The 25,978-nt window shown below is 43.2% G+C and overlaps 1 protein-coding gene across 4 annotated transcripts in view; it reads right to left on the reverse strand.

The window, feature by feature from the left end:
* The window catches only part of fam169ab (family with sequence similarity 169 member Ab), a 77,916-nt gene that overhangs the window by 29,509 nt on the left and 22,429 nt on the right, over positions 1-25,978 (reverse strand). For 2 of the 4 annotated variants that reach the window (XM_048527893.2, XM_048527896.2), the window contains exons 2-6: positions 18,618-18,772; positions 11,233-11,332; positions 10,203-10,288; positions 2,104-2,275; positions 784-963 (exon numbers count right to left, since the gene is read on the reverse strand). In XM_048527893.2, coding sequence (XP_048383850.1) covers positions 784-963; positions 2,104-2,275; positions 10,203-10,288; positions 11,233-11,332; positions 18,618-18,752 — 673 coding nt within the window. In that variant the 5' untranslated portion in view covers positions 18,753-18,772. The remainder of the gene's footprint in view (positions 1-783; positions 964-2,103; positions 2,276-10,202; positions 10,289-11,232; positions 11,333-18,617; positions 18,773-25,978) is intronic. The other 2 variants (XM_048527894.2, XM_048527897.2) reach the window with 2 other exon arrangements.

Raw genomic sequence — 25,978 nt, forward strand, 5'->3', positions numbered from 1 at the left:
TTTAAGAAGTCAGTATATGAATTATTTTCTATCAAAGTCCCAAGCTCTGACCCGCTCTTCTAATCACAGTATGTATAATCGCTGATCCACTTCAGTTCCTAGTTAATGGTAACTCCAGGACATCGACGATGGAAAATAACATTGAACAGTTTTGTCAAGATTTGTGGTTAGATTCTTTCTTCTTGAAACTTGCACAGTGCAAATCTTACTTGACACTGATTAATGCAAGTCTGAATGTTATCAAGGTCTTACTACAGTGGTCACAGATGCCTTCAGTATCTAACAAGTAACACATAATACTGAATACCGTGGAACTGGCCATGAGCAGCACCACCTCTGTTCTTACTGAACGTGATTGTCGCGTCATTGAAAAAGCAGCTAAAACTGGTTGGGCCTGGGACACTACTGCTTTGTGACATTAATGCTGTAATTAAACATATCCATGACAAGGCCACACTACACTGACTCTCCATAATTGAGAAGATAAATTAACTTGCTGGAAGTAAACTGGGATAATCAATCCAAGGGAATTGTTCATGGGCATTTAACTCACAACACTGACCACAGGATGTAGTGTGCTGAATATTCCATCCCAATTTCCATGGGAACGTGCTACATTTTAGTCAAACCAAATTTCATTCACATAATTTACTGCAGAAAATCTGTGATTTATGATATTTCATGAGAAACTTCAAGATTTTAGTTTGCAAACCATCTACATGTTTCGACAATACTACTCTATCAATTCCTAAGAAAATCCTTTTCACAAAGCAAAATGTTTACCTCCATACATGGAGGCTGAAAGTGGGTATCTCAAACCCAGCATATCCTCTGTGAAACAATCAACAAAGTCTTCCAGCATTTGCAGACCATATCCCTTCCCGCGATGCTTCTTCCTCACAAAGATGGTGTCAAGTATTGGCAGCTGGTAGCGCTGAGTCAGGAAGGTATCACATTTGCTTCCTACAATGGAAAGATTAAAAACAGTAACATCAGAGTGGCTGCAAAGTGATCACATGCCATCAATGGCTCAGCTAACAAAATATACTGAATGGAGTGACACAAAGCTGCACAGACAACAACAGCATTCTCCAGCCCAGGCAACATTCTGGGAAATCTCCTCTGCACCCTCCCCAGTGCTATCACATCTGTCCTATAATATGGATTCCAGAACCGTGCAATACTCTAGCTTTGGCCTAACCGACATTTTATACAGTTCCAGCATCTCCTCCTCTTGATCTCTCTGCCTCTAACAAAAGCAAGTATCCCACATGCCTTCTTAACAACTTTATTTACCTGGCCCACTATCTTAACGACCAGTGGGCACGCATACCAACGGTCCTCTAATCTTCAATGCTTCTCGGGTTCCTACCTGTATTACGGTAGCCAGAAGAAAATGCATGAGACCTCGTCTGTTGAGTCAGAAATTAAACTGATACTTCACTGGACAGGAGTATCTGTAAAGGATGTTGCTAGGAAAAGTGTCTTTTTCTGTTTCTCAGTTTATAAAGTCTTTCCAAATTGTAATACATTTATTTTTGTTATTTTTTTTTCCTGGTTCTGTAATAAATTTATGTTCTTTTGTTAGAAGTACATTGCATATATTCACATGAGACTGCCAATGAATAACCACTATAGGAACAACATTTAAAAGAATAAAACTTATAATCTATCAAGCCAGAGGTCATTCTGTGATCAGACTTGCCTATTATTATTACAAGTTGTGATCATAAACTACACACTACGTAAAAAAGATTCAACTCATGCTGCAGTTGTTCTATTTGCCATGCACTTTGTATTAGTGTCCTATGGTTCTTGATCATTTCAGCAATGGGAATAGTTTACTCCCATCAGCTTTGCCCAAATATCTCATGAATTTGAACACCTTCAAATATTCTCTCAACTTTGCCATGCAGAAAACTACAGCTTCTCCAATCTATCCAACTAACTGAAGTCATTCATCACCACAATTATTATTGAATATCTTTGCTATGCCCTCTAAAGTAAAAATCTTGGCTGCCTCCTCACCAAGGCCTCCACTCTCCCCAGTAAACGTGTGTCACACATGTGCAGGTATGTATGCCTAACCACACATAAAGGTACCTGCTATTTTGATGGAGTAGAATCCAATTGCTTTCCCAGACTTCCAGAGAATTTTGGCATATTCAGTGGCACTGTGGCAAAGGAAAGGGAGTTCATCCGCACTCATTTCCTGGGCTCTGTAAATGATACGGTTCAAAATGTACAGAACAATCCGCTCCCCAAGTGATGTTACCTGACAATATATGATACAGCAAAACATGTTGTTAGCAAATTAACAATGATCAAGTGCATTTCCGTTCATCAGTCTATCAATATCCATCCTTTGTTGACTAAGTATATGGCATCTAGAAACTTTGTTAAAAATGCTCTGTATACCCAAGTCAAGGTCATTAATTGAGATTAAGAAAAGTCGCGGTCTTAATACTAACCTCTGGGAACATCACTATGTGTCCTTCCAGTTTGAAAAGCAGCCTCTCACTATCACTCAGAGATAGTAAGAAGTGCTCATACTGGAGTCGGAGATGACACAGTGTGGAGCTGGAGGAACACAGCAAGCCAGACAGCATCAGAGGAGCAGGAAAGTTGATGTTTCGGGTCGGGACCCTTCTTCAGAATCACTATCACCCTGCATTTTATCTTAGCCAATTTTTTTTATCCATGCCACCATTTAATTCCAAGAGCTTTAACTTTGAGAACAGATCTATCATGTGGTGCTTTACCAATGCTCTCTTTGAAAATTCACAGATATAGGTAAAGTTGTCATAGTTTTACCAGACCAAAGAGCTGTTGTCTCATTATCTGATGACGGTTTAACCTGAGGGTCATCATGCCTCACTGAGGAGACAGATTGAATAGGACAGTCCTTTATGGTGACCTCAACTGGTACAGGAATTGAAGGCATGCTATTGGCATCACTCTGCATTGCAAACCAGCTGCCCTCCCAAGGGAGCTAACAAGTGCCCCACAGATATACATCGCATACACAACCCTCACTGACACAGAAACAAAGTGCTACAAAGAACTCAATCAAATTAGTCAAACAGGACTTACGCTCAAGAAATAATGGGTACTGCAGATGCTGGAGAATCCGAGATAACAAAGTGTGGAGCTGGATGAACACAGCAGGCCAAGCAGCATCTTAGGAGCACAAAAGCTGATGTTTCAGGCCTAGACCCTTCATCAGAAAAGGGTCTAGGCCTGAAACATCAGCTTTTGTGCTCCTAAGATACTGCTTGGCCTGCTGTGTTCATCCAGCTCCACACCTTGTTATGCTCAAGAAATCTATGTTTGCCACTAATTTTCGAAACTACCAATTAATTTTGTCTCAGATTAGTTCAAAGTTTCCAGTGGAGATGTCAAGTGACTGGGCTAAGGACACCTCTTGTACTCATCTCCCATTTACAAAATGTACGAAGTAATTATGAAATTTGAAACATAACTGTACTCAAAGTTACATCTAAAAAACTTCCCAATGTATAAATGAATCATTTGCAAATTAGCTCTTTGAGAGATAAGCAAAGATCTACAATCATATTACAATGTAATCTTAAAATTGGTACGATCCTCATAGGGACAGATAACTTGTAAGAAGATATGAATTTCTAGTGACTGAATGGGGAAAGAAAGAAGCAAACAAGACTTCAAGTTCTGAAACTTTCACTGTAACAAAATAAACAAAATAAAATAAAAGCAACATTGTCTAAATGCTATTCAGAAAACAACTGCTACTCTAAAATACAGAAACTTTCTCCTATTTAAATTTCCTCTATACATTAACAGGGGTGTGGGATCCAGGAGACAATATTAGACAGAGACAAAAAAGTGCAGATGCTGGAATCCAAGGCAGACAAACAGATTGCTGGAAGAACACAGCAAGCCAGGCAGCATCTGAAGGAAAGGAGCAGTCAACATTCGAAGTAGGATGTGGGGTTAAAGGGAGTTAGGGGTGTGCTCCTTTCTTCCAAATGCTGCCTGGTCTGCTATGTTATTCCAGAATATTAGACAGTTATACCAGGCTGCACCAAGCTTTAGGAGAGGCACTAGAGAATAAGAAGTTAATAGGTGGAGATAATAGTGCAACAAATTTGCGAGGACATTATAGAGAGGTGCAAACATCACACAGTAGTCACATAGGTGAACTTTAGCTACCTGCATGTTGACTGGGATAGCAGTACTACAAAGGACATTGAGGGACAAATGTTCCTAGATGGTGTTCACGAGTATTTTCAACAGCAGTCCAAGTCCAGGTCAACAAGTAAGGAGGCCTAGCTGGACCTGGTGTTTGAGAATGAGATGGCCAAGGAGATTAACTGACAGTGGAGGAACATTAAAAGGGACCATGACATTGAATAAGGTTTAGGATCATGGTACAAAATGACATTGATCAATCCAGAGTAAGGATAATCAAATAGCAGAGTGCAGCCTTCAGTGGGGCAGGAACAGAGCTCAGCTGAATAGACTAGAACTTAAAAGCTATCTGCAAAAACTGAACCTTCAAAAAGGAAAAGGTTGCACACAGAGATATATTCCCTTAAAAGGGAAAGAGAGGACAAACAAATCCAGAGCTCTCTGAATAACTAAGGAGGTGATAAAGACCTTGCCTTTTTAATTTTTTAAGTTTACGGGCTGAAATGGGAGAAGAATTACTGTTTAGGAAAAAGGATTGTTGCGGTATTACTACATGTTTTGAAAGTAAGTAACCAGACACTCAGTGTAAGCAATGTTCAAAGATAAAGTCACCATCGTTTGCCAGACCAGAGGGTTACTCTCTCATTACAGGGAGACAACTGGTGGTGGTTTAACCCGAGGGTCACCATGCCTCAAGCGAGGGGAGAGGTTGAGAAGAGGAATCCTTTGTGGTAACCTCAGCCAGTATAGGAAATGGAACCCATGCTGTTGGCAACACTCTGCATCACAAACCAGTCATCCAGCCAACCGAGCTAAACACATCGCTGCCAGTTCAAACAGTAATGACAGACAAAGTTAACTCTAGCTTGTCTGCACTATGTACAAATAGAAATACATCTAGCAACAAGTAGCTGATTGGTCTGTAGCCTAGTGACCAGTTAGTTATTGACAACATAGGCCTTCTACTATTAACAACTAGGTGATTGGTTCTCAGGTAGCTAAACTGCTCGGGGCTATGAACGAGATAGTGAGAAGCCATCAGATCTTTCACCAGCTCAGAAGCTCTCTCTATTCTCTGCAGCAAAAACTACTTTAAACCTTAAGAAAGCCAAGTCAAAGTTTCTTGCTGTAAACTGGGGTTTATAACTAATAAGAGACATTTTATAAGCATGAACCAGCCCCCTTGTATCATCTACAAACCAGAGAAGGAAGAGGTGGAAAAGCAAACAGGAAAAATGGAAGGATATTATGAAATAAAAACTGGCAGCAAACATAAAATGAAACATTAAATTCTTCTATAACCACCTCACGAGTTTAAAAATAGTTGTAAAAGAAGAAGGGCCAATTCGGAACTAAAAAGCCAAGTTAGACTTAGATGTACTGTCAATTGAATACTGTGCACTTGTCTCTGCCTATGAGGCAGATGCATGGATACAGTGAAAGAGCAAGAAACTCACGTATTGGAAGGTTTAAAATTGGTAAGGAGGATGTATTGAATAAGTTGCATCAGAAATTAAATTTGATAAGGCATCAAGACTGGATTAGATGCATTTGAGGATACTGAAGGAAGAGAGTGGTGTGAAAATTGAATATGCACTGGTAATACTCTTTCAAACTTCCCCAGAGGATGCTGCCAGAATGTTGCTCAATTGCAAACATTATGCCCTTTGTTCAAAAAGTTTGTAAAGATTGGCCTAACAAGGACGGTCTACAATTGCTAGACCAGTTAGTCTAACTTCAATGGTAGGAAGACGTCTCAAAACAATCTTGTGGGACAGAATTAATAGCCATGTGGAAAAACATGGTTTGATTTGGATAAGCCAACACGTAAAGGGAAAAATCATATCAAAATATCTTGGAGTGTTTTGAAACATAGAAACATAGAAGATAGGAGTAGGAGGCGGCCATTCGACCCTTCACTCCTGATCCTCCATTCACCATGAACATGGCCAATCGTCCAACTCGATAGCTTAATCCTGCTTTTTCCCCATAACCTTTGATCCCATTCGCCCCAAGTGCTATATCTAGCCACCTCTTGAGTATATTCAATGTTTTGGCATTAACTGCTTCCTGTGGTAATGAATTCCATAGGCTCACCACTCTTTGGGGGAAGAAATGTCTCCTCATCTCCATCCTAAATGGTCTATCCCAAATCCTGAGACTATGACCCCTGGTTCTGGACACATCCACCATCGTAAACATCCTCCCTGCATCTACCCATCATTCATCTGAACTCCACAGAAAAGAACCCTCACCTCGTCAATCTCTCCTCATATATCAGACCCGCCATCTCCAGAATCTGCCTGGTAAACCTTGGCTGCATTTCCTTGAGATCAAGAGCATCCTTTCTCAGAAAAGGGGACCAAAACTATACACAATATTCCAGGTGTGGTCTCACCAAGGCCCTGTACACCAGCAACAACACATCCTTGCCCCTGTACTCAAAACCTCTCAAAATGAAGCCATTTGCCTTCTTCACCACCTGCTGCACCTGCATGCTTAACTTCAGCAACTGGTGCACAAGGATAGCCAGGTCCTGCTGCACACTCCCCTCTCCCAAGTTAGAGTCATTCAGGTAGTAATCTGCAATCTTATTTTTGCTTCCAAAGTGAATAACCTCTCATTTATCCAAATTATACTGCATCTGCAATTGATTTGCCCATTCACCCAACCCGTCCAGATCACAGTTCATCCACTTGCAAACTTGGAGATGTTACATTTTGTAACATCCTTCAACCCTTAGCCAAATCATTAAACAATGTTGTGCACAGATTGGATCCCAGCACCAATCCCAGTGGCACCCCACTAGTTACTGCCTGCCAATGTGAAAAGCACCCATTAATTCTTACTCTTGTGTTTCCTCTCCACCCACCCAGTTTTCATCCACTTCAATGCTATGGAAATTAACCTTGTGCAATAATCTCTAATGCTGGACTTTGTCAAATGCTTTCTGAAAGTCCAAATATATCACATCGACTGGCTCCTCCTTGTCAACTCAACTTGTTACATAATCATAGAATTCCAACAGAATTGTCAAGTATGATTTCCCCTTCGTAAATCCATTCTGACTCTGTGTGATCCTGTCACTGGTTTCTAAATATTCTGCTATAAAGTCCCGGACAATGGTTTAGAGACTTTCTCCCACTACCAATATTTAAGGTAAGAAAATGAGGGACATGCTTTTTCTTTCTTTATTCATTCATGGGATGAGGGCATTGCTGGCTAAGCAGCATTAATCACCCATCCCTAATTTCCCAATTAAGAGAGTCAACCTCAACCACATTGCTGCAGGTCTGGAGTCACATGTAATCCAAACCAGGTAAGGATGGCAACTTCCTTCCCATTAGTGAACCAGATGGGTTTTTCTGACAATTGACAATGGATTCACAGTAATCATTCGATTCTTAATTCCAGATATTTTTTGAATTGAAATTCCACCATCTGTCATGGTAGGATTTGACCAGGTCCCCAGAATGTTATCTGTGTCTCTGGATTAACAGTCCAGCAATAATACCACTAGGCCATCACCTCCCTGGCATGTTGTGGTGTACAGTGAGTTCCAAAAGGTGTTCATTATAATGCGGCACAACAGACTTGTGAGCAAAGTTATAAGTCATGGAATAAAAAGGAGCATAAGCAACATAGATACAAATTGCCCAAGGGATAGGAAACAGTAATGTTGATTAATATTTTTTGGGCTAGAGAGAGTTTGCAGTCGAGTATCAAAAGAGCTGGTGTTGGGATCCTTGCTTTTCTTCATAAATAAATTATCTACTTCTTCATGGATAGGGGCAATGTCAAAGTCTGCAGCTGGCACAAAATTTAGGAGAACTGTAAACTGAGAAGGACAGTGCAAAACTTCAAAAAGGACACTGGCACATTCACGCAGCAGATGGATAGGTGGCAGATGTTCTTTGATGCAAAGAACATGGTAGACTATTTGAAACGGTGTGCAGGCGCAGAGGGAGTTAGATGTCTTTGAACACAAGTCATGAAAAGGTTCAACGGAACTCTTATTAAAGCACACAGTATTCATAAATAGAAGCACAAGGTCCAAGAGTGAAGGATATGATAAATTAATACAAGACACCAGTTAGACCTCACCTGGGAGTATGCTGTATAATTCTTGGCACTACATTTTAGCAAGGATGTGAATGCACTGGAGAGAGTGCAAAAAGAGGTTTACAAGAATGGTCCCAAGGTTGAGTGAAGATTGGAGAAGTTGGGACTGTTCTTCTTTGGAGAGGAGATGGCTAAAATGAAATTTAATAGAGGCTTTCAAAATCATGAATGGCTGGACAGAGTGGATAAGGAGAAACTGTCCCCTTCTTAGTTGGATCATGATCCAGCAGATAGAGTTAAAGAGTCTGAGGTAATAAAATGTTTTTTCACAAAGTGAGTTGTCAGGGTCTGGAATGGTGGTGGTGGGAGGTTAAACTGAGCCATTTAAGTGGGTATTAGTTGGTTACTTAAATATAAAACATGAGCAAGAGTTACAAGGAAAAGTCAGGAGATTGGCACAGGTTTAAAATGCTCAGAGAGCTGGTGCAGGCACTATGGGCTGAATGGCCTCCTTCTGCACAGTAACAATTCTGAGAATCTATTTAAATTTTCATAATAACTGAAAATCCCACACCACAGTTAGACTTTACTCTGTCCCTCAAGTGGGCACTTTATTCTGTCAGAACTAGACCATACCTAATCTCAGTTCCCAACAACCAGCTTCATTTCCCTTGCCCAGCTGGCTAACATCCAAACCCCAAATTAATTTTACAGTAAACGGTTACCATAGGGATTCCTCTCTCTAACCAATGATTGACAAATCTTTCAGTTTCACTTCAGTCCACACAAATTGGTGTCTTCAATCTTAGCATGAGCTCCTACCCATATTGTGTGGTGAAGATTAAAGACAGTATGTTCTTGGTTTCAGAAATAGGATTGGCTGCCTCAAACCCTGTGCTCTCTCTCCTTTTCTCTCTGATTCTTGCAGGTTTCCTTATCTGAGTTTCAGGGAAACCTTTACAAAAATCTGTAATCTGATAAAACAATGACTTGCTGCAGGATCTTGCCTTTCATTGCACATTTTCATGGATGCACAAATCAAATGAACCTTGTGTCTAGCTAGAAATGCTAATAGGTGATGCTAGAGATCCCTCCCAGACTCCATTCTATTTTGGAATTAAACATAGTTTAATAACAATTTATACAGCTTTACATGGCTAGCACCTCCTGAAAGCTGAAAAGCAGAGATGTCTTGCTGCAATTGTGCAAGGTGTAAGACCACACCTGGAGCATTGTGCGCAGTTTTAATCTCCTTATCTGTGGAATGAAGTTTGTGCTAAGGAGCGAGTAAAACAGAGGTGTTCCTGACTGATTCCTGAGATGGCAGGACTGACAAATGGGGAACAGTCTGGATTGGCTATGATTATATTCATTGGATTTTAGAAGAGTAAGGGAAGCCCTCATAGAAATAGAACCTTATAAAAACCTACGAAATTCTAACAGGTTTAGACAAGACAAATTCAGGATGATGGCCTGGATGTACATATACCAGGGATCATAGACTCAGGATAAGGGGTAAGCCTTTCAGGGTGGAGATAAGATGAAACATCTTCATCCAGAGCTTGGTGAGCCAGTGGAATTCTCTGCCACAGGAAAATGCTCAGGCCACAAAACACTAAAGAGTTTGATAATCAACCAACGTCATATTGAATGGCTGAGCAGACTCGAGGAGCTGAATAGCTGACTCCTGCTCCTATATTCTAGGTTTATATAATTGGAAACTAAATATTTGCCCATGAGTCATCACAGACCTTTCGGCCACCATACACAGCGATGATGAACATTTTATACCTTCTTCTCAGTAAGACTCCTGGATCCCACTTTAACCTTGAACAACCTTATTGTCAGGTAGAATTCAGGACAGGTTCCATTGCACGCTTCATGCCTCCATCATATTATTCTAAATGAGGCAGTCTGAAAACATAATCTTACAAATTTGTATTGATAAAAAGAGTCAAAAGTTAATTCACCTGCTGGGGGCCCTGACGGGAGGATTCAGCTGTTTTGATGATGTCATCAACTGCCCACCATCTATCCACCAGGTACAATGCCACAGCTTGTAAAGGAAAACAAGGCGAGATGGTATAAATGTCTGCTTCTCACAACCTTCCTCCACACACACAAACAACTCTAAGGAAGTCAGTGAATCAGGGATATGTGGTTAACAATTAGGTAAAGTCTTAGCTCATTGATGATGGGGTAGACAGTCATACCTAGGGCAAGAATGCAGCATTGATTTAACAGAGCAATATCTAAACACCGTGAGTTTAACTACAAGGAGAGATTACACAAACTGGAATTGTATTGCCCAAAATTTAGAAGTTTAAGTGCCAATTTAAAACTATGTTTTCCAGATATTATGGATAATGACAAAAGCGAAGATAGAGATACATTTTGGTTAAGTAGTCTAAGACAAGGTAACATAGCCTACAAAGTTAAAGACAAGTTTTTCAGGAGTGAATTCAGGAAATATTACTACACATAAATAAATGGTAGATGTAGAAACTCCCGTTTGTGAACAGCAGCTGATAATAGTTCTAGAATGCAACAATTGAAGGGAGGTGGATTTTTTTTTAAATTTGCAGGAATTAAAATTAACCGGCTTTGCTTCATGGACATTAAGTCAGAAATCAGCTTTAATCCCAGTGAGCGATAGACAGGCTTGAGGAAATAAAAGGACTACTCCTGTTCTTATATATTAAACTTTACCTTTCCATTTCACTACATTTACAGAAATGGTGCAATTCACGTACATTGAGTTTAATCAACATCCAAGTAGTTCTACAGACCCAATACTAACATACAGAGGGAAAAATCAGAAACTTGTACAAATAAACAAAGTCAATTGAAATTCTTTCATTATCAAAGTGATAGATGCTTATAACAAACAATACTGAAATACAAACAAGTGTGCAATTTCATGAGCAGGATGGACACAGAGTGCAAATTAGTCAATGCCTCCTTAACTAGCAAGTCATATTATAAAAACATGGCACCAACCTGTGAACTGATTTTCAGGAGCAAAGAGAGCCAGAACTTTATAAGTCATATCGCCACCATAAAGTGGAACAAAAGCAACAGAGGACAGGCTAACTGGAATCTGTGACAGAAAACATATGTCAATCAATCAGTGGCAAGTCAGCTACCTGAATGTGTGATCCATAATGAAAATGGTAGTATCGGCATTAAAGTAATAAAACATAACCTTCACTTTTCTCACCACTCCACTGCTGCTCATTAATTCAGTATGTTTATCAGAATCCATTTCTTCTCCTGTTAAATGTTTTCCATGGAGACAAGATTTTAGCTTAAATCAAACACATCTGATAGAAATGGATTGGGACAAGGTCAGGAACTTGTGTTACATCCTGGCAAATGCAGAAGCCAAAAGGAACATATATTGGGCTGGGCTATAAAACAAATGTCTGATCTGAATCCATTCTGTTCCACTGAAAGGGTTGGGTTGGTTTGGGTTGGGTTAAAAATCAGAGGGGGCCATGTTCCCCATTCTATATCATTTCCCAAGCAAGCATAGCTCAGCCAATTGTTTATTTGGAATTTCTGCTGACAGGACAGTTCAGATTCCTTCCTAGTCAATTTTACTAACAGCAAGTGATTTTTCAGTAACAGCAGCAAGAAACAGTAAACAGTGAACGTGTTAAAGTAGAACGAGTAAGCACTGGAAACATGAAGCAGGTGGGCCAGTAGCTTAAAGATAAATGTAACATAACATGATATTTAGAGCTGTGGCTCTAAACTGGGGAAAGTTAGTAATGAGATAGTAGGAACTGCTGATGCTGGAGAATCTGAGATAACAAGATGTACAGCTGGATGAACACAACAGGCTAAGCAACATCAGAGGAGCAGGAAAGCTGACATTTCAGGTCTGGACCCATCTTCAGTAAACCTTTTTCTGAAGAATGGTCCAGACCCAAAATGTCAGCCTTCCTGCTCCTCTGATGCTGCTTGGCCTGCTGTGCTCATCCAGCTCTAAATCTTGTTAACTCTTAAAGTTAATAATGAGTCAGATTTTGAGCAAGACCTTTCCAGCTTTCAGTTCAACTGGAAGATTTCAACTTTACTTCCAATTTCCTACTTTTTGTTGCCTTCACATAATTTATCTGTGACTTGTCTTTTCATTTCTATTCCTCGATCTGGGGATAAGCTAATGACCTACAAGTCCACAGTCTCCAAAAATAGCTTGGCTACACTTCCTCACACCCTCCTTCCTGAAAGGACTCTGTTCCATTTTCCCAGGTTTACTGCTACATGTTTGAATCCTACAGAACTTTGGGAAGCAGGCACAAGTACAACTGACCAGGCTAGCCTGGCACAGTGGGCGGATAGGGCAAAGGACGGGAGAAAGTAAAATGGTCATTAACAGCATAATGCCAGCACTTTCCCTTTCAGCACTCTGAACAGTTAATTTTCTCCTCAATACCCTGGTCCACGCTGTTAGTTAGCCCACTACCCTGTTCCGTTTTCATTACACCTTTCATTCAAACGCAGGAGATGTGACACCCTTTTACGTTGTTCTTTTTCACAGAGACCCTAAACAATCCTTCCAGGTGACAGGTATTTCTGCGTACTTCTTTCAAAAGCAGTCTACTGCGTTCACTACCCACAATTCCGTCTCTTACACATGGGAGCCCAAATATTAACCAGGGAATCACTTTGTGGAACACCTCTGTTCAGCTGACAAATGTTTCTGGTGGCCCTTCATTTTAGTCCTCCACGTTACTCTAATTCTGACCTTTCTGTCGTCAGCCACCATCAGTATATCAATGAAGCTCAACAATCTCGAGCAACAAAGAACAAAGAAAATTGCAGCACAGGAACAGGCCCTTCAGACCTCGAAGTCTGCGCCATCATGCTGCCCGTCACAACTAAAACCCCCTACCCTTCTGGGTACCGTATCCCTCTATTCCCATCCTATTCATATATTTGTCAAGACAGCCTTTAAAAGTCACTAGCATATCTGCTTCCACTACCTCCTGCGACACCAAGTTCCAGGCACCCACTATCCTCTGTGTGAAAAACTTGTCTCGTACATCACCTTTAAGCCTTGCCCCTTGCACCTTAAACCCATGGCCACTAGTAACTGATTCTTCCACCCTGGGAAAAAGCTTCTGACTGTCCACACCTTTCATAAACTTGTAGGCCTCTATCACATCATCCCTCAATCCCCGTCATTCCAGTGAGAACAACCTAAGTTTCTCCAAACTCCACTCATAGTTAATGCCCTCCATACCAGGCAACATCCTGGTAAATCTTTTCTGTACCCTCTCCAAAGCATCCACATCCTTCTGGTAGTGTGGCGACCAGAATTGAACACAATATTCCAAATGCGGCCTAACTAAGGTTCTATAAAGCTGCAACATTACCTGCCAATTTTTAAACTCAGTGCCCTGGCCGATGAAGGCAAGCATGCCGTATACCTTGTTGACTACCTTTTCCACCTGCATTGCCACTTTCAGTGACCTGTGCACATGTACACCCAGATCCCTCTGCCTATCAGTACTCTTAAGGGTTCTGCCATTTACTGTATATTTTCTATCTGGATTGGACCTTCCAAAATGCATTACCTCACATTTTTCTGAATTAAACGCCATCTGCCATCTGTCTGCCTAATTCACCAATCAATCCATATCCTACTGTATCCTCTGATGGTCCTCATCACTATCCGCAATTCTACCGACCTTTGTGCCATCCACAAACTTACTAATCAAACCAGTTACATTTTCCTCTAAATCATTTATATATATTACAAATAGCAACGGTCTCAACACTGATCCCAGAGGAACGCCACTGGTTACAGCTCTCCATTCTGATATGCACCCTTCCATTGCTACCCTCTGTCTTCTACGGCTGAGCCAGTTTTTTCTTTAATCTATCTTGCAAGCTCACCTCTGAACATCACCACATCTTTCAAACAGGCCAGTTGATAAAATTCTTGGCATTGAATGAGCATTTCACTGTTGTATGTGCCATCTTTTAGATGAGGTGTTAAACAGAAGCCCTGTCTACCTGTTTTGCAGGACATAAAAGCTCCTATGTTACCATTTGAAGAACAGTACGGATGATATCCCTGGTGTCTCCCAATATTTATCCTTCAGCCAACAACACAAAACCAGATTAAATGGTCATCATCCATTGATTTAATCATTGCTGATTACAGGAGCTAGCTACATACAACTTGGTTTCCATGTTTCCTTTATTACTAGTGACTAGACTTTAACAAGTACTTAATTGACTGCGAGAACCTTTAATGTGTCTGTGATCATATAAAGCGCTTTCTACATGCAAGTTTATACCCCTATCCTTTCATGTGTTTACACCTTAAATATCAAACTTTTCCCAGTTTCGCAGAAATGTCCAAGACCTGAAATGCTAACTTTGTTTTTCTTTCCAGACTTTGCTGCCAGACCTGAATCTTCTAGTTTTTCCTGCGTTTCTTTCAAATTTTCAGCATCTGCAGATCTATGCTTTTCTGATTTAACAGAACAGAACTGGCACAAGTAGTTCAGCAAACAACCTTCACAGAAATCATCAGTATTTCATTCAAGTAACCTTTTTTTTAAAAAAAAAACACACTTGCAGGTGAGGAACATCACAGCCACGCACAATTCTTCCCTCACTTATACCTCAAGACCAGCTAACACAGTGTCAGAGATCAAGCCCAGGAATTTCCAGTTTATAATTCTTTTTTACTTTATTTGTTTACCGGATGAGGATGTTACTGGCTAGCTCAGGATTTACTGCCTATTCCTAATTGCCAGGACAGCAATTAAGAGCTGGATTTAAGGACAGAAACAATCACGTTGCTGCATCTGGAGTTACATGTAGACATTAGTGAACCAGATGCGTCTTTACAATTATCAACTGTGGTTGCATTTTCATCACTAGGTCATCTCTTTATTTCACATTTGTCATGATGGGATTCAAACCCAAATCCCAAGAACATCAGTCTGGAGTTCTGGATCACTAGACCACTACCTCCCCAAATGTATCCACACAGCAAATGTTAATGGTATTTCCATATTGGACAAAAATTGGGGCTGTTACAATGATTTCTTTATATTAAAAATTGACACCAGTGCATAGGAAACAAGTGTCCACAAACTTGAATTAAAAAATAAACAGTTGTTTTGGCCATGGTGTTTCGATATTGGTTGCAATACCCTTAAGAGTTGAATATTCAGTGATTCCAAATACAACAATAGTGAATATTTACTCAGATCTCCTATATTTTGTGAAAACAACTTTTGGTTAGATTCTTTACCAGCCACATTTAGTACAAGCCAAAATGAAACTGTTGTACGTAATATGCAGTGTTTACATTTAGATGGTAAAAGCTATGTGAGAAAACAAATTTCAAGCTGTTATACTGCACTGAAAATTGGAATTTACTGTGCTCACTTATACAGAGCCTTTTCTAATTAATGCACCAAAACTGAGAGGTTTCTATGGTCTTCACAGCCAGCAACCCCAGAGGAGACAGCCACACTGAGCCCTGCCGCATCTTCACCATCCCCCCAGACCTCCCCCTGACGGAAGACGAATGTCAGTCCTCAGCAAGGGGCTCACCTTTGTCCCCCTCCACCCACACATCAACGAATACCAGTCACGTTTGGACATGGAGCAGTTTTTCTGCCGCCTTCGCCTCCACGCTTACTTCTCTAACCGGGAGCCTAACCCTCCCTCCACTGACCCCTTCACCCGCCTCCAACACAAGTCCTCCTCCTGGACACTACCCCCAGGCCTCCTACCCTCCCTTCACCTCTTCATCTTCAACTGCCGTCGAGATATCAACCACCTCAACCTCTCACCCACTCCAGCCTCTCCCCTGCAGAACGGGCAGCCCACCGCTCCAAACCCAACCTCACCATCAAACCCGCAGACAAGGGTGGCGCAGTGGTAGTATGGCACACTGACCTCTACATCGCCGAGGCCAAATGCCAACTCTCCAACACCTCCTCCTACCGCCCCCTTGATCACGACCCCACCCCCGAGCACCAAACCATCCACAACCTCATCACTTCAGATGACCTCCCACCCACAGTCTCCAACCTCACTGTTCCCCAACCCCACACTGCCTGCTTCTATCACCTTCCCAAAATCCACAAACCCACCTGCCCTGGTCCACCCATTGTCTCCCCTGCTCCTGCCCCACCGAACTCACCTCCACCTATCTGGAGTCCATTTTCTCCCCCTTGGTCCAGGAACTCCCTACCTACGCCCATGACACCACCCACGCCCTCCACCTCCTCCAGAACTTCCAATTCCACGGTCCCCAACACCTCATTTTTACTACGGACGTCCAGTCCCTATACACCTGCATCCCCCATGCAGATGGCCTAACGGCCTGCTGCTTCTTCCTGTCCTGCAGACCTGACTAGTCCCACTCCACCGACACCCTCATACGCTGAGCTGAACTCGCCCTCACCCTCAACAACTTCTCTTTTGATTCCTCCCACTTCCTACAGACAAAGGGAGCGGCCATTGATACCTGCACGGGCCCAAGCTATGCCTGTCTCTTTGTAGGTTTTGTCTTTCGCACCCACACTGGCCCTAAACCCCACCTCTTCCTCCGTTACATTGATGACTGTATCGGCGCCGCCTCGTGCTTCCAAGAGGAGCTCGAACAGTTCATCCACTTCACCAACACCTTCCACCCCAACCTCAAGTTCACCTGGATCATCTCCAGCACATCCCTCACCTTCCTGGACCTCTCTGTCTCCACCTCAAGCAACCAGCTAGAAACCGATGTCCATTTCAAACCCACCAACTCCCACAGCTACCTAGAATACACCTTCTCCCACCCACCTTCCTGCAAAAATTCCATCCCCTATTCCCAATTCCTTGGCCTCTGCCGCATCTGCTCGCAGGATGAGGCATTCGATTCCCGTATATTCCAGATGTCCTCGTTCTTCAAGGACTGCAACATCCCCACCACAGTGGTCGAGAACGCCCTCGACCGTGTCTCCCACATTTCCCACACCTCATCCCTCACACCCCATCCCTGCAATAACCGCCAAAAGAGACCCCCCCTCATCCTCATGTACCACCCTAGCAAATTCCGGATACAACGCATCATCCTCCAAAACTTCCGCCACCTGCAATCCGACCCCACCACTAAATGGACATCCCCACCCTTGTCTGCCTTCCAGAGAGACTACTGTCTCCGCGACTCCCTTGTCCGCTCCACACTCCCCTCCAACCCCACCACACCCGGCACTTTCCCCTGTAACTGCAGGAAGTGCTACACCTGCCCCCATACCTCCTCCCTCACCCACATCCCAGGCCCCATGAAGACTTTCCACATCAAGCAGATGTTCACGTGCACATCTGCCAATGTGGTATACTGCATCCGCCGTACCCGTTGTGGCTTCCTCTACGTTGGGGAAACTGAGCGGAGGCTTGGGGACTGCTTTGCAAAACATCTACGCTCGGTTCGCAATAAACAACTGCACCTCCCAGTCGCAAACCATTTCAACTCCCCCCGCCCCCATTCCTTAGACGACATGTCCATCCTGGGCCTCCTGCAGTGCCATAATGATGCCACCCGTAGGTTGCAGGAACAGCAACTCTCATTCCGCTTGGGAACCCTGCAGCTCAATGGTATCAATGTGGATTTCACCAGCTTCAAAATTTCCCCTCCTGTCACTGCATCCCAAAACCAGCCCAGCTTGTCCCTGCTTCCCTAACCGGTTCTTCACACCCATCCCTTCCTCCCACCTCAAGCTGCATCTCCATTTCCTACCTACTAACCTCATCCCGCCCCCTTGACCTGTCAGTCTTCCCCGGGCTGACCTATCACCTCCCTACCTCCCCACCCATACTCTCCTCTCCACCTATCTTCTCCTCTATCCATCTTCAGTCCACCTCCCCCTCTCTCCCTATTTATTTCAGAATCCTTTCCCCATCCCCCTTTTCTGAAGGGTCGAGGCCCGAAATGTCAGCTTTTGTGCTCCTGAGATGCTGCTTGGCCTGCTGTGTTCATCGAGCCCCACACTTTGTTATCTCGGATTCTCCAGCATCTGCAGTTCCCATTATCTCTTTCTATGGTGTCTGTTTGATTTACCAGAAAATAGAACAACATATTAACTATACCAGTAACATGCTCTAGATTTTAACAATAATCCAATATTACGTTTACTTAAGTTTTTGGTTAACATAGCTTCTGTGCAGCTGGACTATAAATTAAAAGCACAACATGATAAAAAGGAAAATACATTGGAATGTCAAATCACTACAACATTTAAAACACGTTCTACCTAATAACATGCAGGCACTTCTGCCTTTGGGAGCTCAGATACAGAGAATTTTTGTGACATCTTTCTTTCTTATCAGAAAGCCTGGAGTAGGGGTGCTGAGTGTCTTACCTTCCTTCTGTTGGGTAGAGTGAAATACTCCAGCTTCTCAGGGTCAGAGTGCAGAAGATTAGACATGTATTCCTCAGCTGAATGCTGGATGTCTTCATGCTCCAACTCAGCGAGAAAATCCACAGGGAATGCCATTCCAACTATAAGGAATCAAACTAATAACAAATAAAATAGAAAATTCTTTTGCAACATATCCCCAAATTGAAATTGCAATACATCAGCCATTTCATGTCAGCATTTGAGGAGATTCTTGCAGAAATATTTAGTCATCACTGTAATGCAGTTTCTTACTAATTCATTCATTGGTCTATGCACAATTTGCTATTTTTGATACTACTGTTTAGTTTGAACAGCGCCAAATCAAGCAAAACATTTTCCTTTTTTAAATTACTTTTTATTTCAAATCACTTATTGACATTTCGGAAAAAGATTTGAGGGCGTTACTTTACAGGTCAAATACACACGTCGTAGGGTCAAAATAACTTGCATTACCTCACAAGAAAACGTAACTCAACACGGCTGTTCTGCTAGTGTCCACTTGCTCAGAAATAAGAGATAACAAGGTGTACAGCTGGATGAACGCAGCACGCCAAGCAGCATCAGAGGAATCTACACTGGAATAACAGCTGTCTGACTAACGAAAAACCTGGACTGATATCTTCAAAACAGAACGTGGGGGTTCTGCGAAGTGGTCACGCAGTGTACGCTTTGTTTCCCCAAATGTAGAGCAGACCATATTGTGTGCAGCAAATGCAGTAAACTAGATTGTGTGAAGTGCAGGTAAAGCGCTGCTTAATCTGGAAGATCTGTTTAGACCATTGGATACTAAGGAGGGAGGAAGTAAATGGCTAATGATCCTCTGGATGTGGATGCTGGTGGGATGGTAGGCAAGGATAAAGGGGACACTATTGCTGTTGCGGTAGGAGGGAGGGTTGAGGGCTGAAGTGCAGGAGATGGGTTAAAGCTAGTTGTGGGCCCTGTTACCTACAGTGCTGGGGAATCCTTAGTTGAGGAAGAAGGTGGACATTTCGGAGGCTCCCTTGTCAAAGATGGTATCATCAGAACACATGTGACAGAGGCGGAGGAACTGGGAGAACAGAATGGAGTCTTTACTGGAAGTAGGGTGTGAGGATGTACAGTCAAGGTAACTGCGGGGGTCAGTTGGTTTATAATCTGTATTGTTGGCCAGGTATCCCCAGAAATGGAAACAGACATGTTAAGGAAGGGAAGGGAGCAGTCAGAGTCAGATCAACGAAGGTGAGAACGTGGTGGAAATTGGAAGCAAAATTGGAAGCAAAATTGATAAACGTTTCCAATTTCAGATGAGAGAGAGGGAGACAGCATTAATGATATCATTGATATCTCAGAGAAAAGAGCTGTGGATGGGGGCCAAAACAGGACTGAAACGAGGCATGTTCCATGTTCCCCACAAAACGACTGGCATAATTGGGGCTCATGCAGGTGCACATGAAACACTCCTCCGACCTGAAGAAAGTGGGGGGAATTAACATAGAAGCTGTTCAAGAGGAGGGCAAGCTCGGACAGGGGAAGGAGGGTGGTGGAGGATGTGGACGTTAATGATTCAGGGCTTTTTTATGTCAGGAAGAAGCGGGGAGCACTGAGGCCACCTGACATGGAGTGAATGTGTAAAGCGACTCAGGCTAGAGTCCGCAGACTGGAAATTCTGAAACTGATGTGAAAGGTGTCAGAGGAATTGCGCCTGTGAGTGGGACGGAACTGGTCAGGGGGAGAAAACAAGTTGGCTAAGGTAGGAAGAGATGAGTTCTGTGGGGCAGGGGTAGGCAGAAATAATGGGTCAGCCCAGGCAGTTCTGTTTGTGGACTTTGGGAAAGAGCTAGAAGTAAGCTGCGTGGGGTTGGGAGGCTATTGATCTTGGAGGCAGTGGAGTGTGGAGGCTGACACCAGACACAGAAATGTCATTACTAGGGGACATAGGTTTAAGATAAAAGGGAGTAAGCTTAAAGGAGGAGATGTGGAGAGAAGCAAGACTTGTTTTGACACAGAGTGGTTCCCTCTCCCCATCCCCCTCTCTGATGAAGGGTCTAGGCCCGAAACGTCAGCTTTTGTGCTCCTGAGATGCTGCTTGGCCTGCTGTGTTCATCCAGCCTCACATTTTATTATCTTGGAATTCTCCAGCATCTGCAGTTCCCATTATCTCTGGTTAAATACCTTGAATGTGTTGCCAGAGGTAGTGGAGGAGGCTGATACAATAGCAATATTTAAGAAGCATCCTGACAGATACATACATTGGCAGAGAATAGAGGGATGCGGACCGCATAGACGCAGATGTTATCAGTTTAGAAAGACATCATATGTCAGCGCAGTCTTGATAGACCAAAGGGCTTGTTCCTGTGCTGTACTGTTCTTTGTTCTTTGCCACAGAAGAACAAGCTTGTATCTGTATAGTTCTTTCACACACCCAGGGTATCCCCAAGCTCTCCTCATACAAATTAATTACTTTTGGTTGTAGAGCTACTATTGTTATGTCAGGAAATGCTGCATCCAATTTGTTCACGAGATCCTGCAAGCAGTTGTGAATTAAGTGCAGAGATTATACTTCTGGTGTTGCTTTTTGGGCATGAATACTGGCTAAGACATGAAAAGTTCTCTAATCTAACAAGCCCGAACACTTCTCAATTTAATGTCTCATCTGAAAGACAACCCTTCCGAAAGAGCAGCACTCCCTCAATGTTCAACAGCTTTTATGTTCGTTAATAAATCCACAATCAGGGCATTCAGAACATTGTTGGGGTTGGAGAGAAGATGTTACTATCTTGCTATCAGCTAAAACAATACAAATTCAGAAAAAAAATCTACACATAAAATTGTCAAAATTTGACACCCCCCCGCCAATCTTCTCTGGCCTTTTAGATGTTTCACATTGAGATACTGTTCCATGGAAATGAACAGCTCTTTTACAGCAACAATTACTCTCTTAAGTAACAATTCGAGCCCACAGTGTAATTCTCAATAAGCTATTCTCCTCCAAAGCCATTAGAACAGCATTAGTATCATCAAACTACATGCAGACGTCACAGGAAAGGGGCAAGGGAAAACAGTAGCCATGAACATTTTATTTTAAAAAACTCCTGAGTCCAGAGACACTGAAAACAACATTGCGGCTTCCACAACCATTCAAAAAGATTAAAATCAGCACTGACCTGGCACTTTATTATTCAAAACAGCTCAGTTACACAGCAGTGATAATGGGAACTGCAGATGCTGGAGAATCCAAGATAACAAAGTGTGGAGCTGGATGAACACAGCAGGCCAAGCAGCATCTCAGGAGCACAAAAGCTGACGTTTCGGGCCTAGACCCTTCATCAGAGAGGGGGATGGGGAGAGGGGGAGGCGGACCGAAGATGGAGAGAAAACAAGATAGGTAGAGAGGAGAGTATAGGTGGCGAGGTCGGGAGGGGATAGGTCAGTCCAGGGAAGATGGACAGGTCAAGGAGGTGGGATGAGGTGGTAGGTAGGAAATGGAAGTGTGGCTTGAGGTGGGAGGAAGAACAGGTTAGGGAAGCAGAGACAGGCTGGGCTTGTTTTGGGATGCAGTGGGGGAAGGGGAGATTTTGAAGCTTGTGAAGTCCACATTGATACCATTGGGCTGCAGGGTTCCCAAGCGGAAAATGAGTTGCTGTTCCTGCAACCTATGGGTGGCATCATTGTGGCACTGCAGGAGGCCCATGATGGACATGTCGTCTGAGGAATGGGAGGGGGAGTGGAAATGGTTTGCGACTGGGAGGTGCAGTTGTATGTTGCGAATTGAGTGGAGGTGTTCTGCAAAGCGGTCCCCAAGCCTCCGCTTGGTTTCCCCAATGTAGAGGAAGCCACACGGGGTGCAATGGACACAATATACCACATTGGCAGATGTGCAGGTGAACATCTGCTTGATATGGAAGGTCATCTTGGGGCCTTGGATGGGGATGAGGGAGGAGGTGTGGGGGCAAGTGTAGTGCTTCCTGCAGGTGCAGGGGAAGGTGCCGGGTGTGGTGGGGTTGGAGGGGAGTGTGGAGCGGACAAGGGAGTCGCGGAGAGAGTGGTCTCTCCGGAAAGCAGACAAGGGTGGGGATGGAAAAATGTCTTGGGTGGTGGGGTCAGATTGTAGATGGCGGAGGTGTCGGAGGATGATACATTGTGTCCGGAATTGGTGGGGTGGTATGTGAGAACGAGGGGCATCCTCTGGGGGTAGTTGTGGTGGGTGCGGGGTGTGAGGGATGCGTTGCGGGAAATGCGGGAGACGCGGTCAAGGGCATTCCGTTGACCGCGTTTCCCACAACACATCCCTCACACCCTGTCCCTGCCACAACCGCCTGAAGAGGATCCCCCTCGTTCTCACACACCACCTCACCAACCTCCAGATACAACGTATCATCCTCCGACACCTCCGCCATCTACAATCCGACCCCACCACCCAAGACATTTTTCCATCCCCACCCTTGTCTGCTTTCCGGAGAGACCACTCTCTCCGCGAATCCCTTGTCCACTCCACACTCCCCTCCAACCCCACCACATCCGGCACCTTCCCCTGCACCTGCAGGAAGCGCTAAACTTGCCCCCACACCTCCTCCCTCACCCCCATCCCAGGCCCCAAGATGACCTTCCATATTAAGCAGATGTTCATGTGCACATCTGCCAATGTGGTATATTGTGTCCACTGCACCTGGTGTGGCTTCCTCTACATTGGGGAAACCAAGCGGAGGCTTGGGGGCCGCTTTGCAGAACACCTCCACTCAGTTCGCAACATACAACTGCACCTCCCAGTAGCAAACCATTTCAACTCCCCCTCCCATTCCTCAGACGACATGTCCATCATGGGCTTCCTGCAGTGCCACAATGATGCCACCCGAAGGTTGCAGGAACAGCAACTCATAGTCCGCTTGGGAACCCTGCAGCCCAATGGTATCAATGTGGACTTCACAAGCTTCAAGATCTCCCCTCCCACCACTGCATCCCAAAACCAGCCCAGCCTGTCTCTGCTTCCCTAACCAGTTCTTCCTCTCACCCATTCCTTCCTCTCACCTCAAGCCGCACTTCCATTTCCTATCTGCCACCTCATCCCACCTCCTTGACCTGTCCTTCTTCCCTGGACTGACCTATCCCCTCCCTACTTCCTCACCTATACTCTCCTCTCTACCTATCTTGTTTTCTCTCCATCTTCGGTCCGCCTCCCCCTTTCTCCCTATTTATCCCTCTCCCCATCCCCCTCTCTGATGAAGGGTCTAGGCCCGACACGTCAGCTTTTGTGCTCCTGAGATGCTGCTTGGCCTGCTGTGTTCATCCAGCTCCACACTTTGTTATCTCAGTTACACAACATATTGGTCACTGAACCATCAATGATGTTCATGTGTCAAAAGACGTCGCTGAAAGTAGTGATTAACTAGATAGTCCACATCTCACAAGTATCCAAATTCACAATTATTTAATGATAAACTTTCATACATTTTGGATCATCTGAGTTTAGAAACAAAGCTCCAGAGATAAAATGCCCGTAAAGAAAGGAGGAGTGACAAATTTGAAGCGTTAGATCAGATCTGATATATACCAAGGGAAGTCAGCAAGAACCTTAAAAACATTCAGGCTGCAAATTGGGACTTCTCTCACTTCATTTCCTCTCTTTGGCTGGACATTTGTCTGAGCAAGTCTGATGCTCTGATCATCCAGCCAACACAGAGCTGTCAATTCTAATAGGTGTCAACACTCAGGTCCCCTCAAGTCCCAGCTGCTATTGGTTCAAAGATCTCTGTGCTGAGCAGGCAGAGTGTTGCCAGAGGCAAGAATGCAGATCATGAGCATTCAGGCAGAAAATACTCTTTGCACATGCATACTTTCAAACGATCTGTGGAAAAGAAACAAATATTGGCCTCAATACCTGTGCACAAGTTACAGAAATTCCGCAAAGTCAACAAATGCCTTTAGTATGGGCTGCGTAGCTATGCACCAGACAACTGTCACCCATTATTTAGATGCAGTTGAGTGATTAGTTATCCATTAACCAGTAATGGAAATCACTGTTCTACTGAATCTAGACAACTGCCTATAAAACAGGGTCTAGAGATAGGCATGTGATACAGGAGTAGTAGTAATGGTGTTTCTCGGCCTTAGGAAAGAGCAGAGATATTGTCATCAGAAAGAACTTGCTGTCACCTCGGCAGAGTAAATAATGTATGGAAGCAGCAAATTCCACCCTCCCCCACCAAAAGAACAAATAGATTTATGAAGATGATACTGATCGTAAATTACAAAAGAAAATCCAAATATGAAATAAGACAACACCTTGTAATGTAGCACCAAGTTCAAGAGACAATATAGAAATAAACATTTGCAACATTTGAAGAACTTTAGTATATTCGTGCAACATCTTACTGTCCCGTAACAAGATACATTTTAAGAGTAGGATAACAGCTCTGCTTAAATGTTAGACCAAAGAATATCACGTGAAAATGTTTGCTTATTACAGTCACCCATAGCCTCTGAATTGCAGAATTATCCCTGCATTAGGAGATAGCCATTTGGTCCATCATGTTTACACCAGCTATCAACATAATTCATTTTTCAATACTTCAATGGAAAAGGTCTCCACTATGCTCCAGATCATAACCTGTCATTTTAGCTTTATTTCCTATTTTCTCAACTTATACCATGTATATCCGTAATGCAGTGTAACTTTTTTTTCCCTTCATTTTTATCTATTTTTGTACCCAAGATTTGTACCTAGGTACTTTGTACCTAAGAAGACACCATGTGTTGGCAACATTATACTTTTCACTGTACTCCTGTTCTTTCGTAACTTTAGTACACATGATAATAAACCTAATTCTAATTCTAACCACTCACTAGGTTAAAAAGTTTTACCTTATGTTACTTTTGCTTCTTCTGTCAATTACTTTAAAATCAGTCTTCTCATTTTCAAATCTCCTCATAAGTAAGAACGCTATCTCCCTATCTATTCCATGCAGACCCCTCATGATCTTGAATACTTCTCTCAGTTGCAGGAGTCCATTCAGCCCAGTGAACCCGATCTACCATTTAATACATTCATGGCTGTTTGAGCACTTCAAAGCCTTTCAGCCACACTAGCCTCACAAACCCTTATATCATTGGTAATCAGAAGCTACACTTTAAAAATTCTCAAAGACTGAGCCTCCACATCCCCCTGGGGTAGATAATTCCAAAGATTTATGACCTCGGTAAAAAAAATTCTCCTCATCTCGGTCCTAAATGACATCTTCCTCATTTTTAAACTTGCGCTCCAAGGTCCACACTTCCCAAATCAGAGGAAATATCTGCGTCTACCCTGCCTATCCCTTGAAGTATACTGTAGGTCTCAAATGTGATCA

Source organism: Stegostoma tigrinum, chromosome 3 (genome assembly GCF_030684315.1).
Source record: "Stegostoma tigrinum isolate sSteTig4 chromosome 3, sSteTig4.hap1, whole genome shotgun sequence".
In the NCBI taxonomy this organism is placed as follows: Eukaryota; Metazoa; Chordata; class Chondrichthyes; order Orectolobiformes; family Stegostomatidae; genus Stegostoma; species Stegostoma tigrinum.